The following is a 16,338-nucleotide window of genomic DNA, read 5'->3' as shown; positions in this document are numbered from 1 at the left end:
CCATCCCATGTTAGGTCAACAAGTTGTATTACTGCCACACCTATCTACAATGACCAACCATTTCGAGCTATATCCCGCCCAAAAACCTACATGTAGTTTTTAATACTGATCAACCTTCCCAAAGTTCAGTCGACCGCTGCCGATGATAGACAGACGTCAGAACATGTATGATGCGGAATCGATACTTCCTGCACGGTTAGAACTTCCTACATGCAGCAGGATACATTATAAAAGTATCTTCTACACAGATGGGCAACAAAGGCAGGCCTTTTGGCAACTGTGCAGAAACATACACGTTTGCGTATTTGCACAGGTCTGCTACCAAGATATATCACCTAGGAGATACTTACAGTGAATTAGGGATTGTGGCACATGGCAGGATGTCCATGGGCTCGCCGTGTCAAAGCATGCTGTCACGAAGAACGAGTACGATGTCGATCTACTCCGTACCATCATGTCCAGGTTTAAGGAACCCTGTCTCAACTGCAAATGGTACATAATGTTGCACAATGGAGACACCAAGAACTTTTACGTCCAGAACCAAGAGTGAGGGCTTCCACAATTGGTCCCAATAGACCCTAGTGCTTGCATTAACTACATCGTTATAACAGTCGCAATGGGCAACTTGAACATGCAGACTCTGTGCGCGATCCTCGTTCATTGTTGGACAATCCGGAAGCCTAATTATTTAGGAAAGTCCAGCATGATCACGTCTTCAGCCTCCACCGACCTCTCTTCTTCCCGAAATATTCTAGGCATATCCAACCATCTCTCGCGCAGAGTCCGCTTCGCTTTCCCCCGTCCCAGGGCGGAGACAGCAAACACGTTCGTTACAAGCACGATATCCTCACCCGTCGAGATATCAAACGTTTCGCCCCTTATAAGGGGTATCAGAGTCCGCTGAGACATGATATTAGTATTAGAATCCGGCTTCATGGCTTCATGCTCGATTGAAACATCGCCGCCTTCACGACGAGCCTTTCCCACTATACCACTAGCTCCAGCATGTGAGAGGACGAGAACTTTGGCATCGGATGTATAGATCCCTTCATCAGTGCCAATTTCGAGATCTCGTAGGGTACCGTCGTCGGTTTGAACTACCGGCAGGACTCTACTCTCGCTATCATCGTGCGGAACCCGGGAAATGGCAAACCCGCCTTCAGCAAAGTGGAAAGATCTCAGCTTCGGCTGTCCTTTATTTAGTCTAATCCGATGAATCCTGGTATGCCAATCCGGCCAGCGCGCCGTCGGGGGAATCAAGGTCGTCGTGACAATAACACCCGCATCCCCATCTGCCCAAGGACGCCACTCAACATGAGCAACTGGAACAGATTCCCCCGCTACAGAGGCCGTTGCGAATCTCGGCAGCGAGCACTTCCATTTTACCGCCCATGTTGCTGCTCCGTCCCGACTCAGCGCGAGTGTACTGTCCGGTGCGATCTGCTGGATCAGGGGACCGGTTGGGACGCTGAAGCCAAAGGACGACGAGTATGCGAATTTGCAGTACTTGGCTTGGCTTGCTTTCATGGGCCACGCGACGAATTGGCCCGCTGAGAGGAGAAAGTGGTGAGATCCTGCTGGATGGTTACTGATGATCTGGGTGGGTTGGGGGATTAGGGCTGCCGAGGTGGCGACTGGGTATGGACAGTCTGGCGTGGTCCAGAACGGATGACTATCTGCCAGGAGAAGGGGAATCATGGACTTCAGGGCCCAATAGACGGACTGCGATGAGTTGTAGTCTTCGGACATATACATGTTTCTGATCGTCGTTAGCTCTCCATATGCGCTGCAGTGGGCTGCACGTACGGATACAGATACCCAATGTTCATCGTGCCATCGGGATAGAAGATATCCTGTGAATGTTTTGTCCACCACCGAAGATGGCGCAGCAGGAACCCCTTGACTGCTCCAATCGAGTCCAGCGGCGCAGGCATATCGGACACGTCCGCAACAGCCAGCGCAGCAAAATACGCACCACAGGCAAAGCGATACGTGAGCGATCGACCAAACGGAATGGCAGCGCCTGCATCCGACATATCGTATCAGTAACAGCCAGGCAAGTAAACCAATTCAACTGACTGACCTCTCTCATCGAAATACCTCCAGAAATGCTCGCCAAACTCGCGTGCCTGCTGCCGATACCTCATCGCCCTCTCCGGATCCAAATCCACTGCAAACTTCGCATACAGCAGTTGACTATACTGAATCGCAAAACTCCCTGAATAATAATCAACCTGTCTCCCACACCCAATCCAATCCCGGCGTCCCATCCTTATAGACCTCTCCTCCTCCTCCCTCTGCTGCTCATCCGTCAACCAAGGCCCATCCCCCGACCACCCCTGCCCAAGATAAAACGCATCCAAAACCGCAAAATCCGCCTCCATCTCCCTCCGCACCTCTGAATACGGAACCCCACATACAAGAACGAGAGCTAGATTCGAAAATACCCGAAACCACCGCCAATTATTCAGCGGCATATCCTTGCCATTCATCCCGCGCAGCCAGGCGGTGATATTGTCGCGCACGCGCGCACTAGGCTGCCCGTGGAAGAAATCGTCTGGTGCGAAGAGCAGCGCGCAGGATATCACTTCGGCTTCGACCATGTGCTGTTCGCCGTTGGCGATGGAGCCCCAGTATTCGGGGTGTGAGGGGTCGGTTCCGGTTGCTAGGCCGCGGATCCAGGGTTGGCATAATGCATAAATAGACTCTACATCCGCAGTCTGAGTGTCGCTCTCGGTTCCGGGGATGGGAGGTGTTCGGGCAGCTTGGAGTAATGTTGATACAACCCATAGTGGACGGGCGAAGCCCTCTAGTTGGGCTGCGCGCTCGTCGAAGTGCGTTCCTGTAGAGGTGGGCAGGCGGATGAGTGCGCAGTCTGGCGAGAAGTAGGCGTGGAGGGGCTTGATTATTGCTGCGGCTGCGCGGATTAGGTCTGCGCGGCTGGAAAGTGCGTTGTCTGAGAATCCAGGAAGGGGTGGCATGTTTTTGCTTTCTCGTATTATTTGATCTTAACGTGCGACTACAGCGCTGGGGTTGGGGTTTTGTAGAGGCGGAGTGTCGGGGATGTCGGGAGGATATTGGACTGCCCCTCCTGGAATCTTGACAGGTCGGTTAAACTGGTATGCTACTTAGGCTGATGCCATGCGGGGAACATAGATGATATTACAGGGTTCTTCGGTCTAGTGTTCAGGGTACGTTTCCAATTGACATACAGTTAACTGAATGATACACGTCAAGATTGTATCCCCCGCGTAGCTTCCAACCTCCAACGACCATCTGTAATTTCAGCTTCCTTTTGAAGATGCACTTGTATATGATCCGCCATCTCTTCCATCATGGTTGGGTCCCCGGCTGCACGAATCTGCTGCTGGGTGCTCTCGTTTACGCCCGCACAAACCAGAGCTAAGGGAGACTGCTTCCACGCCTTCAGACCATTCTGCCTTGTCTTCACAATGGTGATTCCAAGGAATAGTGTCGTCAAAATGAGCAGCAGTGAGGGGACGATGATCCATGCCCACTGGACTTTGATCTGGGTTGCGGTTGCAAAGGACGTCCCATTGGCGAGTCCAACGCCTTCAACGGGACCGAATCCCGCTGGTGCTGTAGCCTGGGCAACTGGGTCCACACTTCGCACTGCAATTGTCATCGCGGTAGCAAGTCTTTGGAATGTGTCTTCCAAACTAGAACGACGTAGTGGCCCTTGAAGCTCGGTTCGAGTACGTCCATTGGAATTCAGCGAGGCGGTCCCGTCACTCTCGCACGAGGTATCAAAGGAATATCGCATTACAATGTTATCTACCAACCAGGCCTGGGTAAGGAAAGTCTCCCCATTGTCGATAGTAAAGTTGAATTGTGTCAGGTTGTCTTTGCTGGGCGGTTGGAAGTCAAGCCGTACCAATTGGGGTGTTTCTACAACAGTGCGCACAGGATTTGGGTCATACCAGGAGTGCGTGACGTTTTCGAAAAGTGTATGGTTTCGTACGCGCGCAGAGTATGTGTTGACACACCAGCGTAAAGAACATCTTGCCGCAGTGGCCTTGGGCTCGGATATGTTGGGCAACGATTGAGCTCGTATCTCTGTGAGGTTTAGAATCATGCTCCGGTCATCGGGCCAACGACCAACAAGAGTCTCGTTCTCCGTATATGAAGGAATTGATTCGAAGTATTTCTCTGATGTAGTGATATTTCCCGTATATGAAGCCATTGTTTCGAAGTATGTCTCTGATGTAGTGACATAGCTGGACACATTGGTGTGCATCCCGTTCGGTAGCGAGTAATTGCACATAGTTATCTCTGGCGCGCAAGGACTAACTCCACAATGTGAAGTTAGCATATTTGATATATCAGAACAATCCGAGCAAACGGCAAGTGATTGGAAAGGAGGGAAATCACAGTCTCCTGAATCACACCGCACTGGAATGCTTGGACGGGGTGCAGTGCTGCTATCACCCCCGCCACTGGAGCCCGGACTCGCTAGGAGGAAGCTATAGATAGCAGCGCGGATACCCTCTGGTGCTAAATAGCCTATACCATCTGTTATGTAGCCTCCGACATTGAAGTACGTCTGGGCACGGCCTACAGATGCTGGCCAGTTGACTTGCACACGATTGTTCTCTACAGTGGCCATCTGCTGAACAAAAGGGCTTACTCCGACTGCAACGATAGTTGCAAAGGCTCCTAGAGACGCCCAATTCCTGTTGCAATTTCTCAGCTTTACCTGATCTGCCAGCTATAGGGAGGCCACAAACCTCATCCTCGAAGCCCATATAAAGGCGACGCAACCGATAGCCCCTCTGCTGGCCCAATGATACGAACTAACATTTGACAAGGGCTTATCGGTAGGTGAGCTGAAATTAACCCATGCCATTTGGCCGAAGCACGTTGCTATGGTTCCCAACATGAAGGCATTAAACACCAGGACAATCCATGAAAGGACCGAGTTAATTGTGATTCCATATGGCCATTCTGGGATAGCACTTCCGTCGTATTCAAGAAGCACTCCAACAATGCAGAAAAGAGCGACGAGGCCGCCAATGCAGGACGCAATCTCCAACGCCCAGTGGTCATTTATCCACCTTAATAGTGCGATATATTTCGATGTTGGCAGAGTTGGATTTTCTTGAGGAAATGTCTGTCCAATACTCGTAGTAAATTGGGTCTTTTTATCTCGTTCTTGGTCCTGGTTGAGCTCGGTTAAGCTGCGATGCGAATTCAACTCCAGATCCATTCTTGTTTCGCTGCCGTGGCCGTGGCCGTCAGGTCAATTTCCATGGATGGTGATGGGGGAATCTGCGTTTCGCGGAATCAACAGCACCAAGTGTTGAAATAAGATCAAGGCAGGGCGACCGAGTCCGCGACCACCGCAGGGCCGCAATGAACGGCCGTGGACTTTCCTCTTTAGTAGACGATTGGCAGTGGTGTTTCCGTGGGGGCAGGTGGCTATGTCGCCCTGCCAAGCCCATTGGCGTTTGAACCAGCGTCGATCAAAGGCTGATGTGGCAATTGATATACTTGAAGCGGTCAATGCTGTTGAATATCGTCAAGCTTTCACGGGAGTACATTCGGCGCCAGGCAATACTGCTCTTCAGACCTTGGTTTGTGTTCTTTATGTGCCTCTGTTTCACTGCCCGGTGCGGCTCGGTCTGTGTTTAGTATTTCCAAGGTTTGATATAAACGGCTTCAGAGTCATTAAGACACTGGGTCCTGGTTGGTACTGGGTGGTTGAAGGCAAAGAGCTCCAGTGAAGCAGGTCAATCCTCGTTCCTTCCACGACAGTTATTAAGCCATGTCTGATCTGATCGCATCGACAGTTGAGTCCAAGTCTGACAGAGTAATGCATTATTTTCATTTCCATGCAATATCGAAGATGAGTGTGAAGAAAGATATAGCTCTTCCTGGATTTCTTATTAAATGTCTCCTCTTATAGATTCCAAATGTAAGCCCAATAATAAGGCAGTCCCTGACTCAGCAGATTAAGGTGCGGCTCTAACAGTAACACGAGGGTAAACACAGGGCCACGTCATCGTCATCTTCCCATCACTTTCAAGATTTCCCACTTCAGTAACTCGGACGATCTTTGGGCAATGTCAGGCCTCGACGCGCTTCTCCGCCGGTCAGAACAAGCGTCCTTCTGGAGTCGCCTGTACAGAGCACCAGCAAAGGCTCTGGCCGGGTACATCTACAGCGCTCGCTCAGCATCCGAGTCACCAGCAAGGAACGAAATCCCTATTCATGTAGTCTGCGTCTCTGACACGCACAATACAAAACCGAACCTTCCAGATGGCGACATCCTCATCCACGCAGGAGATCTCACACAATCCGGCTCCCGACGCGAACTGGAAGAGCAGATCCAGTGGCTAGATGCCCAGCCGCATCGATACAAAATCGTCATTCCCGAAAATCACGAGCTGTCTCTGGACGCGCAGCTTTCGCCGCGCTCTGAACAGAGCCCTGTCGGGGGTATTTCGAATACCAAGACAGGCACCGTCGATTGGAAATCATTAATCTACCTCGAAAACACATCAACACTGCTGGATATGGGCAATGGGAGAAAGATTAAGGTTTTCGGCCCACCCTACACACCAAAACACGGGAACTGGGCCTTCCAGTACCCGCGAGCTAAGGCTGCCATATGGGATGAGATCAGCATACCCGAAGACACGGATATCCTGATAACGCATGGCCCTCCAAAGGCACATCTAGACCTCGGTCATCTGGGTTGTCTGTTCCTGCGCCGGGCATTGTGGGGCATGCAGCACAAACCTGCACTGCATGTTTTCGGGCATATTCATGGGGGATATGGGAAAGAGGTGGTTCTGTGGGACTCGTTTCAGCGGGCTTATGAGGCTGTTATGGATGGGGAGTCGAAGTGGGGCAGTTTGGGGCTTCTTGTGTATCGCTGGATAGTGGGATGGTTTACTGGATGGGGGACTAAGGCTGAACATGCGACAGTCATGGTTAATGCGGCGGCGGTGGGCGGAGTGCGTGATGAGAAGAGGAGAGATGCCATCTGCATTGATATTTGACGGCTTTGATACCTTGAAAAACAAGCTACGTACCTTGATAATTAATCCAAACATAATCCAATACCAAGACAGGAATGCGGACTGGTTCACAATTCATGGATACTACTATATATATATTCAAGGTCTTGGCATTTCGTTCAGTAGAAGATTCTTATATCGCAGCATCGGATCTTATTAGATATTGGAGATGACTGGCTAACCTCTTATAGTTCTGCTTAGGCCACCCCTTATTGTGAAACGATAATTCACTATGACCCATTAGTATTATAGCAATAATTATTGTCAGCCCCAGACAGTTAATCTTGGATAGAATTGGCAATAACCTAGTTCCAGATAATTTCTATTATATATCCTTTGCCTCATACTCTCCTGCCCTGCCCCTGATTGTGTCGTGGACCCTTCGCAGCCGGATCAACAAATTGGGTTTCTTCCATTTGCTAAATGGGAAGAAGGCGGCGAGTACTATGAGCTGCTTCTGAGATATGTCTGCCACACAATTGCATGGAAGCTTGTACTCGACCACCGTAGGTAGAGGGACCGAAGAAGAACTAGTTGTAGCTGCTAGAGACTACTGGGGAAATAGTTTGAAAGCACAGATTGAAGACATGCCGCCAGTGAAAAAGGAACATCACCAGTGTGTTCGATCTGGACGCCTACAAACCGCCCACACCTTCGCTCGGGCCACTGTCGACGGAACCCCCGAAGGCTCCAGTGCCATATACTGCCAAGGAGAGATTCACTGCAAAATCCCACATTGTCTCGCGTCCAACACTGGTAGTGGAAGCCGCTGTATCAACATTGGAAGTGGTATGGCAGGGATAAAAAAACTACACTTAATCGACCCGTGCTTAGAGCATCCCCCTTTTCCCGGCAAAGAGGAATATGATACTGTCAGCTTGAAATGAGAGAGAATCTATCTGGTAGGAGCAGCTCCTATCAAATAGGGGACGGGCAGGATTCCAGCTGTCACAATTTCAAACAGGTATCCATCGCGTCACACTGTCATGAAATTCACAGAGTGTATATGCGCTTAAGGGGCTCGCTACATATAATCAACATTATCTCCAGTTTGAACGGAAGTTGTCAGACGTACTTAGGTTTTCGTCCTAGCCGCGGTAGCAACTTGGCTACCTCTGTGACAGCCGGCAACGTTGCAACAATGGCGAAAATCTGGCCATAACCCCATTCGTTCCCAGATACTGTAAGGTTTAAGCGTACCGTCCGCTCGCAATCTGCGATCAATACCCCCGCAATAGATAACGCAATTATCATTCGTTGGCATCGCGGGATCCTCAAGGCGAGTTTTGCATCATCGCAGACTCTGCTGAGCGATGTACTTTGTCTTGCACCAACAGGGGAGTTCCTCCATTTTCGCTGCTTGATGCCTTCCCTAGCTGTTTGGTCGTCATCATACCACATCCACATAGGGGTTATAGACCACTGGTTCCTCGAGCGGACGATCCGAAGGTTTGTCAGTCGCCATTCAGTTAGTGATCGCCGAATCTCATTATTGTACCACACCCAGGCCCGGTGTGATGTCTCCGAGAATGGGGTCTTGAAGGATTCAAGTAAGTGAAGGAGGCCATATACCCATGCATGCTGCCTGAACCACAGGAAAATAACCAATAACAACTGAATCAAATAAAATGATCGGTTGACCGGCGTGACGATATGACCAACAAAACCGAATGTGCTGGATCGAGCACAAAGATTACATTGCGGGTCGCTCCCAAGGCAAGGCATATGGGTGACCAGGAAGAATCCGACGGCAAGGTACATGATCAGTCGTACCTGTTGCGCAAGAAATAACCCCGGCGAATCTACCCTCCAGGACTCCACAATATGCATTGGCAAGAGCGTGATTGTGAGCAATTTCGAAGCAATAGTTGCATGATGGAGGCTCAGCCCGCCTTGCCAAAGGTAAGTAGCAATCGTGATAACCATTGCCAATGAAGTGATGACAAGCGTACTGTATGTCGAGCCTTTCCTGTCTGGGTTTGACGATAATCCGAAAATGAACAGGTTACATGTCGACTGAATGTATGCCGAAAGACGCATCTATGAATTTGAACAAAATAGGGTTAGAAGGCAGTTTCTACAGCTGTAAATAGCTAAGCAGAACTCACACCAATGCCCGCAATGTCAGGGTCGGCATCCACAATGCAAGGATCCTCACATTCGATTATTTTGGGGCAATATTTGTCGTCGGTTTTGTGCCATTCATTGACAATGCTAAAGCAAATAATCGGAATAACAAGTAGGAGGCTCAAAGACCAAGTCTGGATGCCAAATATAATACGTAATTGGGCCCTTGGTTGCCCGTCCGCATTGCAGAAAAAGCTGGTCTTCATGTCAGTTTGGTCAAGACTCAGGGCAATGAAGCAGCACGAAAAAGCTTACGGCGTTTGAAGCCATACCGGGATCCAAAATGGTGGGTGAGTTTTTCCACTGGATGGCATGCTGGGCAGGTTGTTCGGGCACGTAGCGACCCGAACGTCTCGAGCGAGGCCGGGAGCCAGTACTGAGTAAAAATGTGCCTGCAGCCCGGTTACTGTAACCAGGGAAGCACGGAGGTGAATGTTTGGACTTCTATCTTCGCTCGTTCGACAATGAAGTGGACGTAGTGGAGCGGAATGGGTAAGAGAGGGGCAGGAAGGCTGTAGACGGCGGGGGTTATTTTTGGAGATGGAATAATACATGACTATACAGTTGCATAATTTCATCCGTGTAACCATGTAAATGCAGAATACAATTCCAAATACGACTTAGCTATATAGTGTGCAGTGTATCATGTGATTAGAGGATTGAAAGAGTCTCTCCGTGTTTTTAGATATGGATGGCAAAAACCGGCGTCACTGTATTGGGCCAACCATGCAGTGTTTGAATTTTTAGACTAGTAGAGAGATTGAACGTAGTCGACTCTTAGTCGACTCTTTATGATATCGAGCCTATCCCCTTTTCTTGTTCTAAAAGCCCTGGTCTGTACTCTTTTCCATCAAAGGCAGTCACATGACTGGCAGACATGACATAATCAGATAAGTATTTCTGACGATGTTTTCCCTTCAACTTCAACTTCACAATCGATATATTCATCCATAATCAACATTCTCAACACAATGAGATCCCCAACCCACGATCCTGACGAAACGTCCAGCCTCCTGGGCCACCAATCCCAACCCCCAAGATCCAATCTACATCTCCACAGACTAAAATCCCACCTAACAACACCCATAAACCCCCAACACACCGAACTGATTCTTCTATTCTGCTTCACCATCACGGGCCTCCTCGACAGCTCCACGGTGTTTATCTGGGGCTCGTTTGCAAGCATGCAGACCGGAAACACGGTGTACTTGGGCCTTGGCGCCATGGGCGCTGACCCGAGCAGCACTAGTCGCTGGTATAAAGCCGCGACCTCGATTGGGAGTTTCTGTTTGGGGTCGGCGTGCTTTTCGGCTGCGCATCGGTGGGCTTCTTCTTCTTCATCTTCTGGGGGAGGTTCACCAGGAAGGTTGCCGAGACGGTGGGAGCTTTGTGTTTCGTTTGCGGTGCAGATGGGGTGTGTTGCTGCTGCGGCGGTTATGGTTACGCTTTATGGGTCCACGGGTAGTTCGTCGTCCTCGTCCGTGATGGAGAAGGAGGAGAATGGAATTGGATGGCGCGTTTTTCTGCCCCTGGCGCTTGTGGCGTTCCAGAGCAGTGGACAGGCTGTGAGCAGTCGGGTGTTGAATCGGAAGGCGCTGACGAGTGTGGTTTTGACGAGTATTTACTGTGATTTGTTTTCTGTGCCCGTGGTTGCTGGGACGGGGAAGCGGCGGGCGGATGAGTGGCGGAGGGCAGGAGCTATTCTGTGTTTGATGCTGGGGGTTGCAATGGGTGGGATGTGGGCGAAGAGTTCTGTTGGGGTTATGGGGGCGCTTTGGATGGTGGTCGCTGCGAAGGGGGTGATTGTTTTGGCCTGGTTGGTTTGGAGGGGGGATGTGCATGTTGATAGTGGATATACCTAGAATCTCTAGCCATATCAATCTCTTGCATGTTGGTCTATAAATCTCACGCTTCCTCTGGGATATATCTTTTGGCGAGTTCCTATTTAGTGGACAGAGGTGGATGACAGTTGTCAATAATAACAAGTTGGATCCCGAAACGGTACTTATAATACATTATGCAGTTACAGGAATTCTCGAAACTAGTCCAGGCATAGGGTAAGTCTGGTGAATAGTTACCGGGCCTTTTTGACACAGCGCACTATCAAGTCTTGTCAGCTACCATCGACGGGCTAGATCTCAACTGCTCGGACTTACAGTCGTCGAGGTGAATCCCTGTACCTGACCATCCTTAGACGGCGAGGTATTCTGGTCTTTGCAGCATCTTCCCGATCTATGCGGGTTTGAAGGTCCGTGGCTTGAGTGTTCAACGCAGCACATCGCGCTTGCAAAGTATCGTTATCTCGCCCAACGGAGCTGTTGGTGCGTCGAAGGCTGGCATTGGCAGCTTCAAGCCTTCCATTTCTATCTCTGAGCTGTTGGGCCTCATTCCTCAGCGCCTGGTGGGCTCCCTGGAGGTTCGTTGTTGTGTTCTGTAGCTGCGTTGACCTACTCTGCTCGTTTCGTAAAGCTGTACGTACTGTCTCGACTTCAACGGCGGTCGTCGTTTGCTCTTCTCTTAGGCCATGGACTTCACGTTCAAGCAGAGCATGTTTGTTTCGCAGCTCTGCAGCCCGGTTTGAAAGCGTTCTGTTCTCCACTGTAATATTATCGGCCTCAGAGCGCAAGGTAGGCATGTCTGCAAGCTCTGTCGTCGCTCTGTCCAATTCCGATTGTAGCTGAGAGCATCTTTGCCTCTCGCCATCCAGCTCGCTTCTCATTTGGTTTAGTTCACCGGTCTTCTCGTTGAGCTGCTCTTCAACAGCCTCTCTTCGAGTTTCCTCCTTATCAAACCGGACCTGGAGATTGGTGAGTTCTGCATGATACCTGTCCCTGCTCTGCGTGCACTGGGCCAGATTATCCTCCATAGTACCGAGTTGGCCTCGAGCGTCGTCGCGCTGTTGCTGGACTTCGAACTTCTCATTCTCCATTCTCGCCAGGTGTGTAACGAGTTTTTGAAGCTCTGTCTCATTCCACGAGAGCTCATCCTCTACCCGTCTGAGGTTATTTTGCAGTTCGCCGGCGACAGTGTCTTTCTCTTCCATAGTAATCTCATGTTGCTTCAAAATGGCCTTCAGCTGCTCATCAAGACGCGCATTCTCAGCCCTTGCATCACGCAAACCCGTTTCACTTCTCTCCGCGCGGGCTCGCTCCTCTGCGGCTTCCCTGCGGGCCTCGTCCCTCTCTGCCCGTAAGGCGTTTTGATCTGCCGCTGCGCGATCCTGGTATTCGAGCAGCTTCTGTCTCGCTCTGGCGAGTTCCTGTTTTATGGTCCTTCGTGAGAGACATACCGACTCGAGATAATCGCACAAGTGCGGCTCATCCTCTATCAGGGCGAGAATCCGTTGTATTGGGACACTGCCTTGTGCAACACCGAAAGGATTAGAGAATGGCGGCGGGTATATGGAAGAGGGAGAGTGTTCAGGACTGTGCTCGGGCGTTGTGTCCTGAGAGGAGGGAGGTGCCGACATGGGACTGGAGGGGGAGGAATCTGAAGACGAGGTCTCATTCATATTTATTCGTAGGCTGGTTTATCGTAGGTATAGAGAGCTTTTGTTGAGGTACGGAGGTTGGCAGTAGTTGGCTCTTATATTTTTCCAATTAATTAATTACCTACCTCTTTATATACTCCATTGCGTGAGGCTGTCTGGTACTGCCTGGAAACTTGGTCCATGAAGCGAGTCAGTTTCCAGCTGTGGATAATCCATACTCGAACAGGCATGGACAGTATCATCCCAAAAGTATGTTTATTAGAAACATATAACTTGAAGGAGGGGTTAAAAGCTCCATGAATGGCCATTCGAAGCATTACTTTTTCTGGCCGACGAGGCAATCCGGTACTTATAGAACGTACGAGGCTTTAAGACACAAGGATCGCCAGCCAGTAAGTATCATAAGCTAACCACTTACTATGGGACGCACCGACCCTCGATCGACCACTCGCGTATATCGGAGCTTGGCCTGGTCAGCAGGAAGCGGGGGCCATCCCTCTCCATCCGGGGCAACCTTTACTTGCTTGCCACGACAGAGCTCTCCGATAATAGCAACCAATTGTAATTCAGACAGCCGGGCTTTTTAATATCATCCCTGGAATAATAGCCTCATACCCCAGGTGTTGCTATGGCCGCTACAAACCCCGCCCCTATGCATGACAGGGTACGGGTTGCGCAAGCGCGAATCCACTGGAGCCGTGACACCTGTTCTTGCATCAGGGCTTCCAACCAGGGGATAGTATGGATGACCAGGTGCCTTCCAGATAATACGCGAATTGAATTGCTTATCGTGAGGAGCGGGATTAATGCAATGCAAAGATATCACACCCCGTGCACGAACTACACTCACCCACCACCACAACCACGACCGACGAGGCTGAGGACGTCGCGGAGTTAGCACCTCGCATGACGGTCTATCTGCTGTAGGCGCTCAGCGGAATAGGCTGTAGCCATGCTATATACACCTCTAAGACAAGGATGTTCGTTCCTAGGCGGTAAATGGGAGTTGGCCACGCTTACCCTCAGACAGAGTATCAAGAATATAGTGAATCTGAATGGTCCCGACGGAGAGATACTTGAATGCGATTCTAGTCTAACCATGTGGGGAAAGAAAAGACCAAGGCAACTTGGTAAATTGTATAACGACCAAATTTTGAAATTGACACTTGACAGTGAGCAGACCTCTGACCTTCATTCCTAGTAAACTATAGGGAAACGCCACCATCTACTGCATGTCAACAACGCAGCGAATGCAATCGCCCTGCTTCATCACGTCGAGAGCATCATTCAGGCGGTCCATCGACACACGGTGGGTGATGAACTCGTCCACCTTGAGTTCTCCCCTCAGGTAGTCATCCACCAGACCCGGCAATTGAGTGCGGCCCTTGACGCCACCGAATGCACACCCCCTCCACACACGGCCAGTGACCAGTTGGAATGCTGCTTCAGTTAGCCAGTTGTATCTCATGAATATAAAGAGAAAACTCACGCCGTGTTGTAATCTCCTGTCCAGCAGCAGCAACACCAATAACAATACTCTCTCCCCATCCCTTGTGACACGCCTCAAGCGCCGCCCTCATCACACTGACATTCCCCGTACAGTCAAACGTATAATCACAGCCCCCATCCGTCATATTCACCAGATACTCCTGCAGCAGCACATTCCTCGGAATCTTCAACGGATTAACAAAATCAGTAGCACCAAACTTCCTCGCCCACCCCTCCTTATTATCATTCAAATCCACCGCAATAATCCTCCCAGCCTTATTCCTCTTCGCGCCCATGATAATCGACAACCCAACACACCCGGCGCCAAAGACTGCAATCGTAGACCCTTCTTCCACCTTCGCACTCACCACCGCGGCCCCATACCCCGTCGTAATCCCACACCCCAGCAGACACGACTTGTCCGTCCCGATCCGGTCCGTGACAGCCACACACGAGACATCAGCAAGAACAGTATACTGCGAGAACGTGGACGTGCCCATGAAATGCAGGATATCTTTTCCGCGCGCCCGGAACCGCGATGTCCCGTCTGGCATGACGCCTTTGCCTTGCGTTTCGCGCACTTTGCCGCAGAGATTGGTCTTGCCAGAGCGGCAGAATTTGCATTCTCGGCATTCGGCGGTGCTAGAAACGTACTTGTTAGTTGGAGACGATATTGTGTCTGTAAGAAAATAAAAAACCACGTACTACAAAGCAATCACATAGTCACCAGGCTTGACAGAGGTCACGCCATCGCCAATCGACTCGACGATCCCCGCCCCCTCGTGTCCGAGGATAGAAGGGAATGCGCCCTCGGGGTCTTTTCCAGAGAGCGTATACTGGTCTGTCTGGTGTTATTTATCCAGTTCTGTCATCCCACCAAGAGGGTAGCAGTTATTCTTAGTTATTCTTACCAGTATGACAGACTCCAGTATGCAAAACCTTGATGCGTACTTCGTGCGCCCTCGGCGGCAGGACTTGCACGTCCTCGATGGATAGCGGTTCGTTCGGGGCCCAGGCGATTGCGGCCTTGTTTCGCGTTAGTTTTCTTTACCCACCCCCCCCCCTTTCTTCACTTTGCCGCCATAGAAGGAGGAATTGTCTAATGTAGCTGGCTTACCTTGCACGTAATGGTCTGATGGAGGAGTTAGCGATCATAACTATCAGTTCCGTCCCGGATGGAGTGTTGTGCATACCTTCCCAACGGTGTCGCTCATTGTCTTAGATGACAGTAAACCGCAAAACTCGTCAGAATGAGTGTGAAGATGGGAAGTGCGAAGATGCAATATGCAAATATTAACAGGAGAAAATAATAAGACAGGCGTGCGGGGAGAGCGGGGTGCGGAGTAAAAGAAGGCCGGGAAGGGCTCCGACCAAGTTGGAGACGGCGGGGTCGGGGACAGGGCCGGTGATAGAATATAGATATATTAAAGGTTGTACTGTTCAATTGGTATCTATATTTCTTTGTTCCTATGGTGTACATATCGTGATATCGTTGCTATATCGTTACTGATACAAAGTACAAGCATTGTATATGCTCGCATTGTTTGCCCTAATTTGGCAGTCTGATGCTGCACTGGTCACCTGACCGGGGACACGGTCCACGGCGTCCGGGTTGAGCCGTTGCATCATGTATTGCAAGAATTCCAATAGGTGTCTAGTAGTTATTGCTTATAAGACATCTGTGTTGAGACGGCCAGGCTAGATATATTTACGAGATCTTGAGTGATTAGGGTAGGACGAACCACCGGGAACAGTCCCCGAGACCGTGGTTATATACTCCCGCCGGAAAGCACGTCATCCGGCGGGAAAGTCGCCTTAACAGGCATGCGGGGTGCCATTATGAACCCATAATATATATATATACATGAATATATAAATGGTTACTGGTTCACTGTAATTGAATTGACATCAACCGGAACCGCCTTCCGCTCGTGACATCCCAGCCAGCCAATTTGCCGCTCCACAATCCGCGGTTCGTATTTCTTTTGATGTGAAGCTGTTCTTCTGCCAAGGACCTTAGATTTGCGTTTCTGCGGAAGGGCACCTCCGTTGTGAGACTTCTCCAAATGGCAGGCAGTCCCGGAAATCCACAACAGAGCCACTCATTGGCCAATATAAAGAGCCTTCCAGCTGCGAGGGCCAATAACGAGCCGGAAATGTATCACACTAGACCCACGGTTGTAGTCCGGG

The 16,338-nt window shown here is 50.3% G+C and overlaps 7 protein-coding genes across 7 annotated transcripts; 3 read left to right on the top strand and 4 right to left on the bottom strand.

The window, feature by feature from the left end:
• Positions 1-534: 534 nt before the first annotated feature.
• On the bottom strand, positions 535-3,441 carry ASPSYDRAFT_205142 (DUF2264 domain-containing protein). The gene is made up of 3 exons (XM_040843875.1): positions 2,084-3,441; positions 1,807-2,023; positions 535-1,759 (listed from the first exon to the last, which is right to left on the bottom strand). The coding sequence occupies exons 1-3, from the start codon at positions 2,979-2,981 to the stop codon at positions 685-687; spliced, it is 2,190 nt and encodes a 729-aa protein (XP_040701419.1). The 5' UTR covers positions 2,982-3,441; the 3' UTR covers positions 535-684.
• On the bottom strand, positions 3,233-5,227 carry ASPSYDRAFT_90891 (DUF3176 domain-containing protein; the record flags this gene model as incomplete). Its single annotated transcript, XM_040852402.1, has 3 exons — positions 3,233-4,307; positions 4,410-4,694; positions 4,749-5,227. 3 exons carry the CDS (start codon positions 5,225-5,227, stop codon positions 3,233-3,235), a joined length of 1,839 nt encoding a protein of 612 aa, XP_040701418.1.
• An 824-nt stretch (positions 5,228-6,051) lies between these two features.
• On the top strand, positions 6,052-7,161 carry ASPSYDRAFT_46768 (metallophosphatase domain-containing protein). The gene has a single exon (XM_040847308.1). The coding sequence runs from the start codon at positions 6,084-6,086 to the stop codon at positions 7,023-7,025; it is 942 nt and encodes a 313-aa protein (XP_040701417.1). The 5' UTR covers positions 6,052-6,083; the 3' UTR covers positions 7,026-7,161.
• Positions 7,162-7,507: 346 nt separating this feature from the next.
• ASPSYDRAFT_32748 (uncharacterized protein) lies at positions 7,508-7,930 on the top strand (the record flags this gene model as incomplete). Its single annotated transcript, XM_040845014.1, has 1 exon — positions 7,508-7,930. The coding sequence occupies one exon, from the start codon at positions 7,508-7,510 to the stop codon at positions 7,928-7,930; it is 423 nt and encodes a 140-aa protein (XP_040701416.1).
• A 2,170-nt stretch (positions 7,931-10,100) lies between these two features.
• Positions 10,101-11,356, top strand: ASPSYDRAFT_46766 (YoaK family protein). Its single transcript, XM_040847307.1, has 2 exons — positions 10,101-11,270; positions 11,327-11,356. The coding sequence occupies exon 1, from the start codon at positions 10,142-10,144 to the stop codon at positions 11,030-11,032; it is 891 nt and encodes a 296-aa protein (XP_040701415.1). The 5' UTR covers positions 10,101-10,141; the 3' UTR covers positions 11,033-11,270; positions 11,327-11,356.
• On the bottom strand, positions 11,109-13,005 carry ASPSYDRAFT_1066866 (uncharacterized protein). The gene is made up of 2 exons (XM_040839871.1): positions 11,327-13,005; positions 11,109-11,270 (listed from the first exon to the last, which is right to left on the bottom strand). The coding sequence occupies exons 1-2, from the start codon at positions 12,679-12,681 to the stop codon at positions 11,186-11,188; spliced, it is 1,440 nt and encodes a 479-aa protein (XP_040701414.1). The 5' UTR covers positions 12,682-13,005; the 3' UTR covers positions 11,109-11,185.
• Positions 13,006-13,718: 713 nt separating this feature from the next.
• ASPSYDRAFT_46765 (S-(hydroxymethyl)glutathione dehydrogenase/class III alcohol dehydrogenase) lies at positions 13,719-15,593 on the bottom strand. The gene is made up of 6 exons (XM_040847306.1): positions 15,342-15,593; positions 15,266-15,280; positions 15,060-15,174; positions 14,854-14,989; positions 14,150-14,790; positions 13,719-14,100 (listed from the first exon to the last, which is right to left on the bottom strand). The coding sequence occupies exons 1-6, from the start codon at positions 15,360-15,362 to the stop codon at positions 13,886-13,888; spliced, it is 1,143 nt and encodes a 380-aa protein (XP_040701413.1). The 5' UTR covers positions 15,363-15,593; the 3' UTR covers positions 13,719-13,885.
• Positions 15,594-16,338: the final 745 nt, after the last annotated feature.

The sequence above is a fragment of the Aspergillus sydowii genome, assembly GCF_001890705.1.
Source record: "Aspergillus sydowii CBS 593.65 unplaced genomic scaffold ASPSYscaffold_7, whole genome shotgun sequence".
In the NCBI taxonomy this organism is placed as follows: Eukaryota; Fungi; Ascomycota; class Eurotiomycetes; order Eurotiales; family Aspergillaceae; genus Aspergillus; species Aspergillus sydowii.
This window is presented reverse-complemented; position numbering and strand designations above follow the sequence as displayed.

Excerpts from the sequence above, each read along its gene's own strand:
- ASPSYDRAFT_205142 (XM_040843875.1), bottom strand. The coding sequence starts at position 2,981 with ATGCCACCCCTTCCTGGATTCTCAGACAACGCACTTTCCAGCCGCGCA. Across the intron at positions 2,024-2,083 it reads GAGGTATTTCGATGAGAGAG|GCGCTGCCATTCCGTTTGGT; the intron begins GTCAGTCAGTTG and ends TGTCGGATGCAG. Across the intron at positions 1,760-1,806 it reads AACATTGGGTATCTGTATCC|AAACATGTATATGTCCGAAG; the intron begins GTACGTGCAGCC and ends AACGACGATCAG.
- ASPSYDRAFT_46768 (XM_040847308.1), top strand. The coding sequence starts at position 6,084 with ATGTCAGGCCTCGACGCGCTTCTCCGCCGGTCAGAACAAGCGTCCTTC.
- ASPSYDRAFT_46766 (XM_040847307.1), top strand. The coding sequence starts at position 10,142 with ATGAGATCCCCAACCCACGATCCTGACGAAACGTCCAGCCTCCTGGGC.
- ASPSYDRAFT_1066866 (XM_040839871.1), bottom strand. The coding sequence starts at position 12,681 with ATGAATGAGACCTCGTCTTCAGATTCCTCCCCCTCCAGTCCCATGTCG. Across the intron at positions 11,271-11,326 it reads AGGGATTCACCTCGACGACT|TGCGCTGTGTCAAAAAGGCC; the intron begins GTAAGTCCGAGC and ends AAGACTTGATAG.
- ASPSYDRAFT_46765 (XM_040847306.1), bottom strand. The coding sequence starts at position 15,362 with ATGAGCGACACCGTTGGGAAG. Across the intron at positions 14,990-15,059 it reads TACTGGAGTCTGTCATACTG|ACCAGTATACGCTCTCTGGA; the intron begins GTAAGAATAACT and ends AACACCAGACAG. Across the intron at positions 14,791-14,853 it reads GACTATGTGATTGCTTTGTA|CACCGCCGAATGCCGAGAAT; the intron begins GTACGTGGTTTT and ends GTACGTTTCTAG.